General features: G+C 35.5%; 1 protein-coding gene across 1 annotated transcript in view; it reads left to right on the top strand.

The window, feature by feature from the left end:
* Positions 1-20502, top strand: part of FRAS1 (Fraser extracellular matrix complex subunit 1) — a 360951-nt gene that overhangs the window by 137904 nt on the left and 202545 nt on the right. The window contains exons 19-22 of the mRNA XM_051966720.1: positions 8843-8995; positions 9176-9322; positions 15402-15548; positions 18149-18289. Of these exons, the coding sequence (XP_051822680.1) occupies positions 8843-8995; positions 9176-9322; positions 15402-15548; positions 18149-18289 (588 nt within the window). The remainder of the gene's footprint in view (positions 1-8842; positions 8996-9175; positions 9323-15401; positions 15549-18148; positions 18290-20502) is intronic.

The raw sequence follows: 20502 nt of genomic DNA, 5'->3' as shown, positions 1-20502 counted from the left end.
AACCATGGGTCCATGGATTCTAACCTAGAATCATATATGTTAATTCAGGATTAGGGACAAAAGTAGAATCCAGGGGTTGATCTCCTACGAAATCCTCTCCATTGCACTTTGTTATAATAATTATGCCATGATGATGTTATTTCTTTCTTTTAACTCTGTTCTTATTATTAGTTTTCCTTTCCTCTTTTACTTCCCATTTAATTATCCATTGCCTTTTAATTTCTCTTCTTTCCCTCAGGTTATTCTTTTCTTTCCACATTTATTTTTCTCTCTTCTGTTTTCTTCCCCTTTGTTCTCTTCATTGTGGTCTTTCCTCCCTCGCATCTATTTTCTTATTTTGACTCCTCTGCTTGTTACCCTCCTTTCTGTTATTTGAAAGATGATTTGCATTCCCGTCCTCTCTCTGGTACCTTCATTGATGGTCTCAGCTCTGTTTGTCTGGTTTATATTTCATTTCAGAGGCTCCTCTTTCTACTGAAGACAGCCTGAATGTTTCAAAGCATCCATTTCTTTCTGATTTTTTTTAAATGGAAGTTGTGACCTTAATTTAAAATAGGGCATTTTTTTGGAAAGGAAAGAATTTGCATTTTTCTCTTGTATGTGATTTTTATAAAGCAAGTTTATCCACATATTTTTAAGTTTAATCAGCATTATTAATACTTTACTAAGTCTAGATAATCCTTAAAACAATAAATCAAACCTTGAGCTTAAAGTTGTTGATTTTTGAGGTGTAAATATGCACATTGAAAAACAGAATAATTGACTTTTGTCAGCCTTTTTGAACTAGCTCCAGCCCTGTTTCTGTTTAAGGACACTTCTAATTTCAAATCCATGATCTGGAGATACCCAGTCACTTGTGGACTGGTTACCAGTTGACATTGATGAAGGAGCTTCCATACCAGAGTCTCCTTCACTGATGACATCTCAGGTTTGGACAATAACAACAGAAAGCCTACATTTTTATCTGACTTTAGTATCTTTAAAGAAGAGCATTTTCAATAATCCTAAGGTAGCAGTGGGAGTATGTTGTAGATAAGGAAAGTGGGAGTATTTTGTAGATAAGGAAACCAAGCTTTAGAAAGTTTAATCAGTATGCCCAAAGGCCTATAACTAGAAAGTGACTTGGTACCTGGATTGGAGTCAGAGGCCCTGGCTGTCAATCTTGATTCTGCTCCTTCCCAGAAGACCATGGACGCCATTGGACTTTGGTTCTCCATTTCCTCATCTATAATATAAGAATGAACAAGATCTCCAAAGCTCCTTTCTGGTCCAAAAATCTTTTATTCTTAAATTATAACTCTAAGCCAAGCTGCTTCCTAATAGCATTTTCATGCAAAAAAGAAACTGCTGAATGTGCTCTCAGGATGACAGGATTTCGAAGTCAGCCTTTCTGCAGCATGCATGTAGATTTCTTAGTGTGCTGGGACATACCTGCAGAATGCAGTAAATTACTGAAAAAACATGGACTTTTGCAAAAGTGATAGCCCATGGTAGGCACTTAATAAATACTTATTGACTGTGACTGGCTGTAGTGTGTGTCCATGGTGAACCCTGAGTTGGGCTTCAGATTTATGGGGAAATGAGAGAAGAGAACAGGATTCATGGGCAGAAATTGCTGTGATGGTGCCAGTCTGCCCATGATGCCCATTTCCTAGTGCTGTGATCCATAAGATATTTTCATCACGCTGGCACATAATACCAAATAGGCTGGTAATTACTGTACCAACTTTATACCCGGTGCAGATTATGTATTATATGGACATTCAGTTAACAGGTTTTTACTAAGTATTTACTGTGTACTTAGTGATATGGATTAAAAAAAACACAAAAAAGATGATAAATTGGGACAAGAATATTTTTTAAGAATGAAACAAACACAGCTGAGGGTATGGGAATCCATCAAGCAGGAATCCCAAACTACCAGTCAACCAAGAAAGGAACAAACATTTATCAAATGCTTACTACATGTCAGCTACTGTGCTAAGTACTTTACAAATATGATCTCCTTTGAGTCTCATAATAACTCTGGGAGTTTGGTGCTATTATTCTAATTTTATTTTTGGGGAAACTGAGACAGGTAAACAGAAGTTAAGTGATTTATCTAGTGTCACCAGCTAGGAAAGTGACTGAGACTGAATTTGTAATTGGAGGAGACCTCCAGGTACAACGATCTATCCACTGTACCACCAATTGCATCCCTTTTTGCATCTTTCCAGTACTCATTTTTTTCATAGAAAAATACAGAATTACATTACCTTTGTAAAAAAGATATTGGATCTGATATTTTGATTTTATTCATTTAGTGTTTTTTTTTTTAAAGACATAATACTTGTAACACTATAGTATCTTTAATCAGACCACACAATAACATGAAACACTCCCTGCCCTCAAGGAGTTTACATTCTACCAAAGGGACCTGACAGAGATGCTTTGAGGAGAACCAATAATCTTTTAAAATTGCATTAATAGTCTGGAAACATTCAATTTGATTGCTTTAGAAACTTAATTTACTAGCACACCATCAATAAAATCCATTATGGTGTAGTTTTGTCTAAGCAGATTATCATTTGTCAGTTAAGGAATTATTACCCTTTAAATACAAGCATCCAAGGCTTTCTCATTACACCTTTACACTAATATCTTTGAGATTTCTTGATTTGGTATCAAAAGCTTAGAAAAAAAGGGTTTGGACCAAAACAAACTCTCATCTATCCATGCTGATCTTTGAAGCCAATCTTGAAGATTCAAAGAAGGAACTATGATTTCAGTGTGACCACAAATCATTTCTTTGTCAGCTACAGTATTATAGATAGTTAGATATTGCCACTGTTAGATATTTTTAACCTATTTAAACTTTTATCAGATACCCATATTTTGTGTATTTGGGGAAGTAAATAGTAATTGTTGGCTTGCTTATAAGCAAGAGGTGTATTTCAGCTAGATCTTTTGATATAATTCATGATTCCCCCAATTGTTTGTTTATGCATTTATTTGTTTATAGTGCTAATTCATGGTGCCTGTTAGTCAGTGGACGCATTTATTTAGCAGAGCTACAAATCTTTCCCTTTCCAAGATAATATATTATGGTTTGTTAAAATGCATTCTCCCTTTTAAAAAAAAATTCCCTCTTAAACACTGGGACAAACTCATATAATTTTACTCGAAATGCAAAGTTTAGAAAAATATCCAGAATCTATTTAATGAATTAGGAATCTGGGGATCATTCACTCAGCTTTTGAGACTAATGTTTGTACAGTTGCACATTTTTTTTCTTTTCCTCCTTCTCTCCCTCCTTCCCATAGATCTTTTTGTGAATTCATGTAACAAAAAATTTTTATCGTGGGGGCTGATCTCAAAGCCTGAACTCTTCTGGCAAAGGCTCTGAGAAGCCAGAGTCACCTCCTGGCTATAGTAAAATATATGATTGTGATTTGAATGGGTATAGTTGATAGGTCAGTCATTCCTTCATTATGTTTTCTGATATTTATGGTTAAGCTTTTATTGATTATTGCAATAATTTGTATGATAGCCTAACAATAAATGGATGTTGGATTTCTATTGGATTTTTCTGATCATTTGATTACTATTAAATAGTGTAAATAACATTTGATTAGACATGGAGAATGCTTTTGGATCCATTCAGCTGGAATAGCCAAAGCTATTGACCTACAAATAGAGATATATTTAATCACACTCTTATGTGAGTTTCAATCTTGCCTGTTGGACATTTTAAACCAAAACAAATTCAACATGTCTGAATTAAACTCATCCCTCCCACCCTAAAGCCTTTCTTCTTCCTCACTTCACTTTTTGGAGGACCCACTGTCTTTCTAGTCTCTGAGCTGCATGAATTTCACACTGTACATAACTCCTTATCCTGCATAGCCAATCAGTTGCCAAATATTGCCATTTCTACATCACACTTCTCTCATCCAACATTCTTCTCTCTACTCATCAAGTCTTAGTTCAAGCCTTCATCACCTCACTTGAAATATTGCAATGACATCCTAATAAGTTTCTCTATTTCTTTCTACTTTAATCCATCCTACGTACTGCTACCAGAGGAATTTTTCTTAAGCAAAGCTCTTCCCATGGCACTTCTCTTAGAAAAATCTAATATCTCTCTAAGTTATCTATTCTAGGATATTCCAGAATATCTATTAACTCCTCTACATAGCCTGGCCCCAATCTATATTTCTGGTCTTATTGGACATTAGTCTCCCTCCCACACTGCGCTCCAGCCAAAATAGCCTTCTCCCTGTGCTTAATATATGATGTTCCATCTCTAGTCTTTGCCCCAGCTCTCCCTCATGTTTGAGATGCACTCTTTTCTTACCTCTGCCTCATAGAATCTCTGTCTTCCTGCAAATGCAGCATCTGCATTTGATCTTTCCTGATCTGCTCCAATTGCTAGTGTCTTCCACCTCAAACTATCTGTATTTGATTACTTTGTATGAATTAACATCATATATGATGTATACAGAGTCTTAGGGAAGTTTTAAGCTGTTTCAAACAAAGTTTAAAACTACTCTTAAAACTTTGGGGATAGTATATTTATGGTGTATATACCCAGTTGATTTATCTATCCATTAGTAACTCTCTCTCTCTCTCTCTCTCTCTCTCTGTCTTTCTCTCTCTTTGTCTCTCTCTCTGTTTCTGACTCTCTGTCTCTGACTCTCTGTCTCTCTCTCTCTCTGTCTCTCTCTTTCTGACTCTCTGTTTCTGTCTCTCTCTCTCTCTCTCTCTCTTTGTCTCTCTGTTTCTGACTCTCTGTCTCTGACTCTCTCTCTCTCTGTCTCTCTCTTTCTGACTCTCTGTCTCTGTCTCTGTCTCTCTCTCTCTCTCTGTCTCTCTCTCTGTCTCTCTCTTTCTGACTCTCTGTCTCTGTCTCTGACTCTCTCTCTCTCTCTGTATCTCTCTCTCTGTCTCTCTCTTTCTGACTCTCTGTCTCTGTCTCTCTCTGTCTCTCTCTCTCTCTCTTTCTCTTTCTCTTCCTCTTCCTCTTCCTCCCTCCCTCCTTCCACACAAACACAGAAATTGAGATTTGTCTAACATGGATAGGCTATCCTCTTGCTTACTATACCTCCCTCAATGTTCAATTTAATTTGCTTTGGGTGCAACATTGTGGGGCACATTAATGATGGAAGACCCCAGTAAAGGTTACATAGCAATAAGACTCTGAAAATGGCAACTTGGAGTCACAGCCCTGGAAGCAGGCTATTGTAAGATATAAGGGACCCAAGAACAAAGCCCAAACAGCTTTTATCTTAATTTTGACTATGTTTCACATTGTTACTCAAGTTGAGATAAAACAAGAGGAATGAGATGTTCAAAGAAAGTTTGATTTTTGGGTCCATCTCTATGAAAAAAGGTTTTTTGCTTTTTAAAAGTGAGGTAAAGCCTAACTTAGGTGCTATAGGACAAAGATAGAAAAGGGGAGTTTTCTCATTGCTGTTCTTTCCCTCCCCAGTGCACTTAGTCCAGCTCTTTTAGAAGTTGAGGACCAAAAATTCTACCCAAACCTACCTGAATCAACAAAGAATTACCAAGCTTCTCATAGTTCCTATCACTATCCAGGTCTGTGAAATTTACCCACCTGCCTGGTATGACATTGGTTCTCCAGAACTCCAGACCCCAAACTGAATCCTTCAGGAGAGACTGTCCAGATCTTTCATAATATACTTCTCTATCTTTCATCTCATTTTCTCTGGTGGATAGACCCCCTGCTAACCATGTCCACTTTTGATTTTGCTCATTTCTTTTCCTGCTTCATTCCTCTCCACCTAAACTCTACTCAACAAAAAGCTGTAATCACTAAAAATAAGAGTTATACTAATTGGAAACCTCTCCATCAATGGAAGCTGGGAACATTAGGGCATGTTTTATTTTACATTTAAGTAGCCTTTTTTAAATTTGAAAACTTATCGTGTACTATGACATTGGAAAGCTTAGGTTTGAATGAATGGATTGGTAAATGAACCATGATATTTTTCCTTTCTCTTTGAATTTGCTGAGAAAATCAGAGTAGAAAATGATATATTTTTCTAATTTCAAAGAATGGGTAAATAGTGGTTGAATAAGAATGTGATGTGTGGAATAAGGTATTTGGAATATTCTGTACATAAGGGGACTAAATGTTTTCCTGAAGCAGCTTCTATGGGATGGTTTGGCATTTTTGTGGGACTCTGTGTTGATCAATTGATCTTCAATAAGTTTCCCTACTTACTATCATCTGTGTGTCATGCTTTCTTTGAGGGCACGCATAGAAAATCACGGACTAATAGGAGATGGTGTCTTAAGATTTTGGTCTACTTAATTCTGATCTCACTGGTTTTAGGCAGCTCTCTGCTATTATCTATCTATAATTTAAAATTACATGATATCTCTATGGTATTTTTTATTAATATGAAACATTGCCTCTATAAATGGAAGCTAATAGCTGTACCCAGACTGGACAACTCAGGATATTTCCTAGTTGTCCATTTTCTTTCCAGAAAGCCCTCCCCACCTTTTTTTTATTCATTTTAGAGAGTTTATTCAATTTTCCTGATTATATTATGGAAAAAGCACCTATTAGATACTGATGGGTTCTCATACCTTCTGAGCTACTTCTTAACTAGAAGGGCATGTCCTTAGGGAACAGGAGACAGAGTATATTCAGAATAATTATTCCCAAATCCTCAAAACAGAAGTCTTTTCAGGACTCCACATTCATTCACAATTTAAAGGCATTAAACACAGGCCTCCTTAATTTCATGAACTGTTATATAAATAGTGTAATTGGTTTGCATATGGGCACCTTGCATTTGCACTTCTGACAAGTGCACTTCTGCACTTCTATAAAAAGGAAATAGGCAGAGAAAAGCAAGATCTTTTGTTTTGTTTTGATTTTTTTTTAATTGACAATCTGCCAGATGGAAGGTAGCCTCATTATTATTTCCCCTTATAATTTGCTGAATTACTATAATGAGGATTAATTTGATTCACAGGATATCCTTCATTGTTCCTAGAGGCTGACAAAAGACTACTTGTAAAATCTTAAACTCTCCAAGTTCAGAGGAAGGCCAGGAGTCATTGGTTTTTTAATGCTGTTGAAAAACAAGTTTATGAATATGTCTTAATGCTTCTGAGATGGACACTCTTAAATCTTCTTCTGGATTGGCAGGAAAATATGGAAACTTCTCTCCTGTGGGAAAAGGAATTTCAATTTTTCAGAAGAAAAGGGGATCAGTTATTGAGATAATGTTTTTTGTGGCTCAGGAATGAGGAAAGCAGGATATATGTTTGGTTAAGTAAAATCCCATTACAGTTACCTAATGTGAAATCTTATGAAATATCTTGTTGCAATGGAATTTTAAAACAATGAGAGTATTGTTAAAAATTATATTCTCAGTCTTAGAGAACTAGAGATGATGATAGAATTAAAGATGAGGTTCCATTAATTGAATTGTACATCAGTGCTTTGAATCCACAAAAGAAAGATGAAAAAAAGGAATACTGAGAATCCTCCTTTCTCCTAGCACTTGGACCTCACTGATCTTGTATGGATGAATGTTTTCTGAGTTTAAGTGGTTTCTGTTCCCAAGTTGAGGTGTTTGTCATATGAAAGTCTGAGATGAGTTGCAGGTAATCATAACTTTAAGACAAGATAGAAATATAGAGAGCCCTCAGCTACAATAAAAACAGACTACAATAATTATTTTTTTCCATTATAGAAAATGACTGTTGTGTGGGCAAGGAATAGAATGGCTCTTGCTGTACAGAGGTCTTTCTTTGTCCATAGAATTAATTATAATCAGATCAATAGGACATTATTATTGTGATGGGATAGGGGACCCTGCCTACTAGAACATGGAAAAAGCTTTCCTACACTAATGCTTTTTTAAATGGTATTTAGTGTCATGGGACTTTGCTTCTGTTGAAGGAAAAAATGTTTATTTATATCTCCTAGTTTTTCATCACTTTCATTTTCAAATATACTCCCCATTCTTTACCCATCCCTTGTAACAAACAACAACAAAAAAGAAAAATTTAAAAGATCAACTCAGCAAAACTTGGTGAAATATGATGATATACGAGGTTTTCTATATCCCTATGGCTCTGCATCTGCAAAGAAGGTGTTTTCTCCCCTTTTTTCTACTTAATAAATTAATTAATTTTATATTTACTGAAGTTAACCAAACATATAAGTCCAAAGACTTTAGATTATGGGTTTCCTGGTCCTTTGGGAAGGATAGAATTTTAGAATTTATGAAGGAGAGCTCAGCATCATTCTACAGAGTGATGGTGGGCGCTCTCTAGATCTGTGAGGTTCTCCTATTAACAGTAGTATTTGTTATATTGCTTAGCACAGTGCCTGGCCTATGGTAGATACTTAATAAAAATGCATAGTCCTCTACCCTTTCATCTTGTCCATCATTTTACAGGTAAGCTGAGGTAAACTGACCTGCTTGAGTTCACATAAGCAGTAAATGAGGTTTTCCGAATCAAGTGTTCCAAATCCAATATTTTCCCTTTCCATCATACCAGGCTGCCTTGATCCAAACTGTGTCCACAGGACCATCTGAGACTTCTGTGTAACATGATTACATATAATCATCATCATCATCATCATCGTTTAATTTTTATATTATTATATTATATCACGGTCAATTGTTATACTTATATTATGCATATATATAATATATTCATATATTGTACATAATTTTATATTAATTATTTGTTTTTATTATATTATGCTTATATATTATTTATGTGTAACATATTGTACATTATAATCATTATATTATTAATATTCTTATATTAATTAAATATTATTATTATTGTTATTTTTGCTTCCCAGACTGCCATCCTTTATGTCAACAATGTGTAGCCGACCTCCACAACACTGGTAGCATCTGCCTCAGGTGTCAGAATGCCCGCTACTTGCTGCTAGGGGACCACTGTGTTTCTAGTTGTCCCACTGGATACTATGCAGAGAATGGAGCTTGTAAACGTAAGTAGCCACTGGACCCCAAAGCTGGAGATACCTGCAAAAATGCCAGAGGTATCTTCTGGAAATTTGAGCCCCTTTCTGTATCCAGCAATGGAGAAAAGAAGGGAAGTGTTATGCTTTTGGGATCACCAGGGCTTGATCTTTGGAAAGTTTGATCTCAAATATTTCTTTTTTTTTCAGGGTGTCATTCATCCTGCAAAACTTGCCATGGCTACGGCCCTTTCTCCTGCTCATCATGTGAAGCTGACCTTGTCCTGTCTCACAATGGCTTGTGTACCAGCACCTGTTTCCCAGGACACTATCTGGATGAAAACAATACCTGCCAACGTATGTTCTACTGCTTTCTGCTCTCTGCTTTCCTTTCATCTGGTACATTGTATGGTGGTAGGGGAATGGCTCTAGAACTTGAATTTATTTCTCTTTAATCAACAACCTTCCTTTGATATTGTCAACTCTCCAGTGCCCCACTCCCCCATTAGCTTTATACTTGCTCTATTATGTCAGGAATCTTTGAATTTGTTAATGGTGGGGGACTAGGGAGATTTTTTAAAAAAGAATTTCTATGGACAAAGGATGCATCCTGGTATTGAGGCCCTTCAAACTGAGGTTGATTCCCCAACAACTGTTACATGCTTATTATCTTATTGCACTTGTACTTGATGGCTCTCCAGATTGGAAGGGCCACCAGAAACTGGTATAGATTTTGGTAAGCCAGACCACTCACCTTCATGATAAAAAGGACACAAGATGAGGAGACCATAACAAGGTTAATTTTATGAGGAACCAATGTGAATTTACATTTTATTTGCATACACATATGTTGTGAAATATCACATATTTATAAATTATAATTTTAAAATAAATTCTAAATGAAATATAATTTTATAAAAGATCAAAGCAATAACTTGAAAAGGTAATCTAGTTCTCCTTAATGTGTGTGAGTAGTTTTGCACCAGAGTAAAGGTAGAAGACAAGCAAATCACTGCTAATAAGTTGTTTTTTAGTTACATTATTTCAAGTAAGGTGCTATTTGTTTGTTTTGTTTTTTTAAAAGCTATTCCATTTTTTCTTTACTAAATAATTACAACAAGCATGATTGGGAAATTAGAGAAGTTGGAAATGACTATTTTTGTTCATCTTTGACCTTTGAGCTAGAGTGCTATTATTTGGGCCATTTCCTAGGATCTGGTTGGGAACACATATTGTTTGATTATCTCTAGTAGTCTGGGGAACTCTTAGATTCTGTAAAAACAAAGATGAATGTACATGAATGTTCAACACATAAACAAAGATGCTTTAGCAGAGAAATAGTAATGGGGATGTATGTCTTCCCAGTAGTGGTATTGTGGGAACAAAAAATGGAAAGGAAAAAGATAGAGCCCCTGCTGTAGAGTGGATGATAAAAATGAACTATATTAAAGTCATTCTCCTATGGGAAGCTTCTTTTTATGTTCAATGTGACCCCTGCACAAGTCAAGTATATTTCAAGTGGTATCACATAAGTAGGGCTATGCATTTTAGATGGGATAATCTTCCATCTTGGGTCCTTTCCTAAAAATTAAGTGTCATTTTCTTAGGGAATGGGAAACTGGAATGTGTATGTCTAAATAGGGTTATGAATTTTAGATGGAATAATCTTCCATCTTGGGTCCTTTGCTAAAAATTAAGTGTCATTTTCTTAGGGGACGGAAAATTCTGGCTGTGGATTGGGAAATTGGAGTATGTGTGTATCTGTGTGCATGCTACACTGATAATCTATAATTCCATTTTGTGACTCTGACATGTAGAGACGATTGCAGTCTGAGCCAATTTAATGGATTCATTATCACGTAGAGGGATATCACGCATCCCTGATATCTCTGAGGGGTACTTCTATCCCCTGTATTGAAGGACATGAGAACTGAAAGTCTGCCTCCCTTTGAGACATTCTTTTGATGGTGATTTTTTAAGAGTAGTCTACTGCTTTACTCTGTCAGTATGGAACTCTTTAGGAATTCAACACTAATGTAATGCTTTCTAAAATTATTGATTATGGTTGTGATGAGAACTAAGAAGCAAGTGAATCTAAGACTGTGTTTCAGAGCTCTGGGCCCCAGAAGGCATCCGGCCCAAGTTTCCATCTGGTAAAAGATCCTTGCTAAAGCATTCCTGACAGACCGTTATCTAGCCTTTGCTGAAAGGCATAAAGATGCTTTGGGAAAAACTCTAGTTTCCTACTCTGAGGATCCAGGTTCAGTTTATATTCAGGTTACTGTCTGACTTTGGATATTTTGTTCTTGAGACTTCATTTGTCTATAAAATGTGGGAGTTGGATTCAGTGACCCTTAAATCCATTCTTTCTCTAGATTTATGATCCTGTGATCTCCAGTAATGGAGATTACAATCCTCATGAAGTATCCCTCCCCTTCTTCAATTTATCTTTTCCACAATTTATCATACAGAGCACCACAGAATAAGTCTAATCTTTTGTGAAATCCTTCTAAGCATTTGAAGACATATCCCTTTCCCCATTACTGTTACTTCAGCCATTCCTTCTCTAATATTATTTCCAGAGCCCTTAGTCTCTTGTCTAAATTCATCTAGACACTAATTTATCAATGTCCATCTCCAAATATACTCCAGTATTCAAACTTGATGTCATTTGATTTCCCTTCAGTAATATCAGCATCAGGTGGCCCAGTAAAGTGCCGGATCTGGAAATATATATGCCTGCCAACAAGAATGAGCTTCACACTCAAAATAACAAAACTAAAATGGCCAATAAGGAATTGATAGTCAAAATAAGTAAGAGGACAACATGAGCGTCTAAAAAACTTATCTTCCTGTGTTCAAATCCAGCCTCAGACACTTCCTAGCTGTGTGACCCTGTGTAAGTCATTTAACCTTGCCTGTCTCAGTCTTCTAATCTGTAAAATGAACTGGAGAAGCAAATGGAAAACTATTCTAGTATTTCTACCAAGAAAATCCAGTCACGAGGATTCAGACACGACTGAACAATAATGTCGGCATTAACCCATCCATGTCTATTTATCCTGGGTTACACTTTCCCATATACTGTTTTTTAATTTCACTACAGTGATATTCATCCAAAATACTGGTGGCCTTGCATGATTTCTCTTGCTATTAATAGGATATCAGTGGGAAATTCAGGTTGTCCACTAGTCAGCACTCACTCTCATCTTATGACCAAACCATCTTTTAATTTTTATCATATATAGTTAGTCCCAATTAGTTTGAGTAATGAATCCCCCTGGAGTAACTGTTGCATCATTAAAATTTGCATTACTCAAAACATGATTATGTAAAATATGGTAACTGGTTAGCAGAAAGGAAATATGCAGCGCACATTCAAATGATGTGACTACTTTATGTGGCACATTATTCTCACTATTCAGTATCCTAACTGTATTTCCATTATTTCATATTTTATTCCAGTTGTTCTACAGAATTCTTCTACTGTAATATGTTTTAGGAAAAATCTATTTCAATACCCCAAAGAATCCATACTCTAATATACCCATCAGGTGAATATCCAGTTTCCATTTGAAGATCTCCCATGAAGGAGAATTGACCACCTCACAATGTGTACTGCCTTATACTTAAGGTCAAAGAATCAACTTTCAATGTACAAGATGAAGTGGACTGAAAGCTCAATGTGCATGATCTGTATATAATATGACAGCCAAAAAGACACAAAACTTAAAACCTAATGAGACTTTGAGCTACATTAAAAAAGGCAAAGTTTTCAGGAATAAGAAGGTGATAGTCTAACTTTGGAGTTTTGTGTATAGTTCTTAACAGCTCTTATTGGTGGAAAGTTTCTCCTGACATCAAGTCCAAATTTATTTCTTTTCATCTGTTACTCATAGCTTCTGTTTCTGCCCGCCCCCCCCCCACCCGGCACCAAACATAACAGTTTCCAACCCTCAAGTCATCTAATAGCTTTTCAAAGTCTTGAATGAAAATTTTTTGGCCCCTTCCCTTCTTACTTTTTCCCTCCCTTAAATCTTCTATTCTCCATTTCTAACCATCCCCATTCTTTCAATAGCTCTTTTTATGGCATAAACTCAAGGATCCAAACCATGTAATTTTTCCTTCCAGTGTACTCTAACTTATTAATTGTGGTATTAAGACCTATACACAAAATTCCAGCATTAGACTGATAAAGTGGGACTGTCACTTCCTTATTTCTGTTTTAATGTAGCTCAAAGTCTCATTAGGCTTTTGGTTTTGTGTCTTTTTGGCTGTCATATTATACAGATTGTGCACATTGTACTTTCAGTCAACTTCATCTTCTACATTAAAAGTTGATTTTTTTGACCTCAAGTATAAGGTAGTACATTCATCCCTATTGAATTTCATCTTATTATTGAGCCAAGTGCTCTAACCCCATCAAAATTCTTTTGGATCTTGATTCTGGCAATCTAATGTTACTATTACTTCTAAGCTTTTTGCCATCTGTACATTTGATGAGTATACTATTGATTAATTTCTCTCTGTCATTAATAAATATAATAGTCAGTTTAAGGACCAAGGGGAGTTACTTGGGATTTTCCACTAAGGAGATCTCTTGTTATCATCCAGCCATTGATGATTATTCCATAAGTCTAATTATTCAGTCAATTCTAAATTTTTTATTACATAGTCTATCTGTCTCTATTTTTCTCTTTCTCTTCCCCACCTCTTTCTTCCTTTCCCTCCTCTTTTTTCCTCTTCTTTCTCTCTCCTCTCCTCCCTCTTTTCCACAAAAATATTTGATACTTTATCAAATGCTTTCCTATAATTTCAGAATTTTCTAAAACCTAGTAATCCTATTAAAAAAGGAAGTAACATTAGCCTGATATAACCTGGTCTGTAGGAAGCCATGCTGGATCCTTGTAATCATTTCTTTTTTTCTCTAGATGCTCACCAACAATCTCTAACCTTTTTTTTGAACATTGAGACAGTGTTTGCTCTTTTATACACCTACCGTACCTCTTCTGTTTTCCATGGTTTGCCAATTATTACCAATATTATTATTATTGCCAATAGGATTATTCATAATCACACCTATCATTTTGGTATCCCAAAAATCCTGTTTATTTGGGTCAGGATTCTTGAATTCATCAAAGACAATTAGATGCTCTCATACTGTCTCCTTACTTATCTTGGCTATCAATTCCTTATTGGCCATTTTAGTTTTGTTATTTTGAGGGGGAAGGTCATTTTTGTTAGCAGGCAAAACAGAAACAAAATAGAATTTAATTGTCTTATCTTATCTGTGTTGTTCAGTTATCCTTGAGCATTGTTCCTGCCAAGTTTTTGAACCTTTTCTTTCCCTCAATACAGTTAAAAACCAAATTAAGCTAAACTTTTTGTTGTTGTCATCCTTAGCTTTTGTAATCAGCTTCATTTTTTTTTTAACTTTAGCACCCTGGACATTATCTTTATAATATGTCACACTCTTAAATTGATCTTTCTTTACCTGATCTTTCTTTCAGCTTTAGTGCCATGTATATTTTTCCTTTTTTATTTTTTAATTAAAGCTTTTTATTTTCAAAATATTTACATGGATAATTTTCAATATTCAATAATTTTACAAAACCTTGTGTTCTAATTTTTTCCATCCTTCCCCCCCCCCCACCTTCCCTAGATGGCAGGTGTTCCAATATATGTTAAACATGTGTTTATAAATATTCTATAAATATTTCTACAAAAACCATGCTGCACAAGAAAAATCAGATTAAAAAGAAAAAAAATGAGAAAGAAAACAAAATACAAGCAAACAACAACAAAGAGAGTGAAAATACTATGTTGTGATTCACATTCAGTTCCCACTGCCCTCTCTCTGGTGTAGATGGCTTTCTTCATCACAAGACCATTGGAAACGGCCTGAATCATCTCAGTGTTGAGAGCCTATAAATCATCTAATTGTTGAGAACCTATATATTTATATTAAATTAAATGATTATTGAGTTTTTGGTATATCCTCATTGGTTTATCCAGTCATTGCCCATTTTTTCTTCTTTTGTAGTTGTTTTCTTTATGTCTTCCAAATTTCTCTCTTGAGAGTTGCTCATCTATCCTGGACTGAATTCCCATGTCGTTTTTATCTAAGGGATACTATCATCTTGTATTATTGAAGCTCCTTTGACAGGTGAGGGAAATGAAACTTATGGAAAACCCAGGGTCTACAGTTGATGCACCTGAGCCTTATCACCATGTTTGTGATTCCAATCCCAGTGCTTTTTCTGGGATCTCTCTTCTTTGTTTCTCCTAAGGGAATATTATGAATGAAAATAATGATAAAAATTCCAGCGTGTTTTTTTTCATATCTTTAGGGATAGCACCATATCCTATTGTACAAGTAGACTAGTGTTTGATACTTTGGATTGTAATCATTTGGTCTTCCCCTCTGTCTGTTTAGCATGCGATGCCCAGTGCTGGAGTTGTGATTCCCCATCAAGATGTACCTCTTGCAGGGACCCAAGTAAGGTCCTTCTCTTTGGAGAATGTCAGTATGAGAGCTGTGCACAGCAATACTACCTCGACCTGTCCACCAAATCATGCAAAGGTAACCAAAGGTTTTTTTTTCTTCCAAAATTTTCTTTTTAAATTGTTAATTTGACAAATGTGAATAAATATGATCATTTTCATATACAAAGAGAGCAGAAAAAGCAGACTCTACTGGAAATGGTGAACATCTGTTACACAGAGAGTGAAAAAATTATATATTTAACATGATGGTATCAAATAGTCCTATTTATCTTTGTCCCCTTTTGATCTTTCTTTTGCATTCTCCTTTGTTTTTTTTAATGTTTCATTGATATTATTTTACTTTTTTCTTCATTTTGAATCTCTGTTATTATCTTTCTTCCCTTTCCACTCTCTTCTCTCATAAAAAAATCCTAGCCTTGTAATAAGTACATCCAAGTAAAATAAATTCATACCTTAGTTATGTCTATAAACATATACATTATTCTGCTAAGAAGTGAAAAGAAGCAAGCTTCATCATTACTAACAAAGGTCTTTTTGACATGTGTGTCTATATGCAAGTGATGTAAATAGATGCTTACTACTTCCTCTCCAAGGCTGAGCTCATCATAATGGGCCTCGTTTCTTGTGCCTCCATGTTTTTGAAAAGCACTGGCAATACTGAGAGAGCTTGTGCCATCAAAAAAAATGTTTTCTGTTTTTATCCATTTGCCCCAATTATCTCCACAAATTCTGTAATTTTGTACTGCCTTTTAGAAGGAATGAGGGGAATAAGGAATGAGTAGCTATGTGTATTCTATCAGTATTTTACTCTTCTGAGCTTGCTTCTGAAAGGTTCCTTTATTCCTTCTTTTCTGTCTTCCCCCTCACCCTCTATTCTAGGAGAAGAGCCGGAGCTTTGGTATTAAGCAGGTGGGAAAATGTGGGATCCTTTAAAAATTCATAAATGTGTGATAATTCTACCTCTTGGCTACTTTTATTATCAACTTAGGAGGTCTGTTGTCCTTCAATCAAGAGCAGCTTTTCCATTTCCTTCCTCCCCACTGCTGGCTGAACAGCCAAGATGAATGCAGAGCTTTTCCCTTGTAAATAATTTTGTAACTGACCTGGAAAATTTGTTAAAGGATTTGATTTACTGATTAAATCCTGTGCTTTCCTACCTCTGCTATGGCCCTTAAGTCTAGATTAACCAAATAAATGAATGAGATTAACATTCTAAATCTTCTTGGGAGCACAAGTACAGTCTTGCATGGTTACTGGCTTCTTGGAGATTTAAAAATATTGGATTCTGGACAAAAGGAAAGGTAGATAATGGTTGATTTGCACTATTTGGAATAAGGACTGGACAAAGCTGAAGATAAGTACTTTCTTTTCCATTACTTATAATTATTTATTAGCTGTTTTATGGATGTCTTGCCTTCTCATCACCCACTGTAAAAGATAAATTCAGGTTACGAGGCCACATATTATGTGATCCTGGGATTTGGAGTTTGAGTGATCAATCAGCAAACATTTATTAAATACCTTCTATGTGCCAAAAATTTTGCTAGGCTCTGAAATAAGTAAATTCTAAAAGAATTTATGTGAGAGTGAAGAAGAGAAGTGTGTGTAAAAGTGTATACAGAATAAATTCAAAGTAATTAAAATGCTGGAGAAACAAATGGCAAACCACTCTGGTATCTTTGCTAAGAAAACTACATAGACATTATGATTCATGAGGTCACAAAGACTCAGACACAACTGAACCACTGAAGAAAAATGAAAAACAAGGTCTTTGAGAGATGGAGGTCTAAGTTGAGATGATTAGGAACCAGAGATAATGGCAAGGTCATGGACCTAGGAGACTAAGAAATGTGGGGAAAAGGGGAAGTTTGAATCAGAAAAAAGTTCACAGTGGAGGGAGATGAATTCTGTTTTAAATATGCATTGTCTTTATGGTGTCCAGTTTGAAATGCCCAATAGGCAATTGTTTGTGTGAGACTGAAGCTCAGGAAAAAGGCTGGGGATTAACATATAAATTTGAAGCATTTGTGTAGAAATGATAAGTAAACCCATTGATAAAATTACCAAGAGAATATAAGAGAAAAGGTACTAGGACAGAACACATCTAATATAATTTTTTCATTCTACAGACAAAGAAATGAAATTGGATTCATGCTGAAATCCTCTCCAAATCCAATGGGGTTTTTGTTTGTTTGTTTGTATTTCCCATAGCACCCAGCCCAGTGCTATGCAAATAGTGCACACTCATGGAGTCAATTTGGAATAGTTAATTTTGCTGCTTAAAGTGATGGATTTATTACATCTTGTGAATACTTGTCTTTATGTGGAGATAAATTCTACATGATCTCTTTTCTTCCAAAAAGTAGCCAATATCCAATCTTTATTAAGTGCTAAAGATTCTCAAAGCGACAGAAAGCATATTTTTGGTTGTTGTTGACATCCCAGGTAAATTTCTTGGAAAAATAAGGACAATAAAACGTTTGTGTGAGAATAGGGGCTGTAATTAAGTGTATGCTTGTTTTAGAGCTTATAATAAGGATAAGGTACACTGGAACCTGAAACACTGAAAAATCAGTTTCTCAGTCAATAAACATTTATTAAGTCTTAAACACTCTTGCTCCACGTGTATAGGAATTGCAGCTAATCATGCTTGGATTTGTCTTTTTTTTCCCCCAGAATGTGACTGGAGCTGCAATTCGTGCCAGGGTCCACTGAGCACAGACTGCCTGCAGTGCATGGATGGCTATGTACTTCAGAATAGCATCTGTGTAGAGCAGTGTTCACTTTCCTTTTACAGGGATGCAGACCATTGCAAGAGTAAGTCTCTATTTATCTAACCTTGGCTTCTACATTCTAACCGCTATGATTGTACTCCCACAGACTTCAGATATTCTCAAAAGGGCAAAATCTTTAAAAATTTGAGTGTGATTGAGGGTAGAAATCGTCTTTTCCCTTTCTTTGGAGGACAGCACTTATCTCAGTGTTTGGCACATAGTTAGTCCTTAATAAATGTTTATTGACTGAGAAACAGATTTTTTAAAATGAGAATTTATTAATTTTCCATTTCATTACTCCCTCCACACATTGAACAATTTAAAAAAAAGAAAGAAAAAAAGAAAATACTGATGATAAGGATGCACATAGTCCAGGGAATAAAATTCCCATTTTTTCATGCTACATTAAATTTTATTTTCTTTTATTAAAGAAAATATTTTCAAAATATATACATGGATAAATTTTCAACATTGAACCTTGTAAAACCTTGTGTTCCAAATTTCTTCCCCTTCCTCCCACCCTTTCCTCTAGATGGCAAGTAATCCAATATATGTTAAACATGTGCAATTCTTCTATACTTATTTCTACAATTATCATTCATGCTACATTTTAAGTCTATCACCTCTCTGGCAGGAGACAGGTAATGTGAGTCACCTTCAGTCTTCTGGAACAGTGGTTTATCATTTCATTGATCAGAATTCTAAAGTCTTTTGAAATTGTTTTTCTTTATCATGTTGCTTTCACTGTTCAAATATAGTTCTGCTGTATTACTAAATATTCAAGAGCTTGTGGCAGGGCAAGTCCTTCTGCTTGTCTTCACCTTTTACCCTCCAGCCACTTCTAATTTTTTTCTCTCCTTTTGTTGTTGTTGTTGTTTTGCTTATTTTTATTTTATTTTTTTCTCCCTTTTTTCTTAAGTAAAGATCACTTAGATTAAGAATACCCAATGTCCAGTAATAGTTGGTGGCTTTCATATATATATTGCATTGCTCAGAAAATGCCACTTGCAGTAAGGGGTATAAAAGAATACCTTGAGACCAGGTTCCCTAAAAGTACACTTGTTTATAGGAGGAGTTAGTGAACATTTATGTGTGAAGGAAATGATGACATAGGTAAGTCAGATGTGTGTCTATCACAATTTTAATTAAGACGATATGATCATCAGCTTTAATCTTCTAGGGTCTAGTTCTCTAGTAATATATTTAAAAATTACATGTCAAACTCTTTGAGGTTAGGCAACATATCTGTCTTTATATATTCCTCAAATATCAGCACAAAGTATTTAGTAGGTTCTTCGAAAATGTAGACTGATGGAGTACTTCTAACAGTGTAGTATTTGACTCCATTCATGTATCCTTTATATCTCCTTTTCCATATCCCCTCATATATCTTCTACTGGGGGTCTCACTAAGCTTTTGGGGAAGGGATGAATGTTTCTCTGTTCTCCTGATTTCCTGACATAGCATATATATTGGTGTAGTATCTAGACAGTCCAAGGTTATCCTTCACTCTAGCTATATGAACAAATAACATGAGATCTAGCCACCTCAGTTTCCTGCCAGCTACAGATCTCCTAGAGTAGTCCTCAATTAATGAGTTGTAGCTTACTCATGACTACTTCTGCTTCCTTTTTGAGTAAACCCCAGTATTTTAATTTCCAAGAGACTGTCTTTCATGATGATCATCCCTAAACCATCACTGGAAGAATACTGATGTTTAAAAAAATGAGCTTGTGTTTCAGGAAGCATTAAAGAGTACTTTCCAGCTTTTTTTTTTTCAATTTTGGGCTTAGTTTATAATCTCTATCTGTTATATCTAATATCAATTAATATATAATTAATTAATCTAATAATTAATATCTAATATCAATATCTAAGTTATATGTGGGTCAGCTAGATCAGCTAGAATGTTGATCTTGGAGTCAGGAAGATGAGTCTTCCTGATTTCAAATCTGGCTTCAGACACAAGCTGTATGACTCTGGAGGCCACTGACCCATTTTTACCTCAATTTCCTCATCTGTAAAATGAGCTAGAGAAGGAAATGGCAAACCACTTCAGGTTTTTTAGGTCAAGAAAACCACAAATGAAGTCATAAAGAGTTGGACATGACTGAAATAATTGAACAACAAAAGCTCTATGAACTGTGGACTAGCTTTTTGTACTGTCTTTCTCATTCTGAACAATAGACACACTTCATTTGATGTGTTCTCTGTGGGATAAGTTCGTGTGTGTGTGTGTGTGTGTGTGTGTGTGTG

The sequence above is a fragment of the Antechinus flavipes genome, chromosome 6, assembly GCF_016432865.1.
Source record: "Antechinus flavipes isolate AdamAnt ecotype Samford, QLD, Australia chromosome 6, AdamAnt_v2, whole genome shotgun sequence".
NCBI classification, from domain to species: domain Eukaryota; kingdom Metazoa; phylum Chordata; class Mammalia; order Dasyuromorphia; family Dasyuridae; genus Antechinus; species Antechinus flavipes.
The sequence above is the reverse complement of the archived record's forward strand: the minus strand, read 5'-3'. Positions and strand labels throughout refer to the sequence as shown.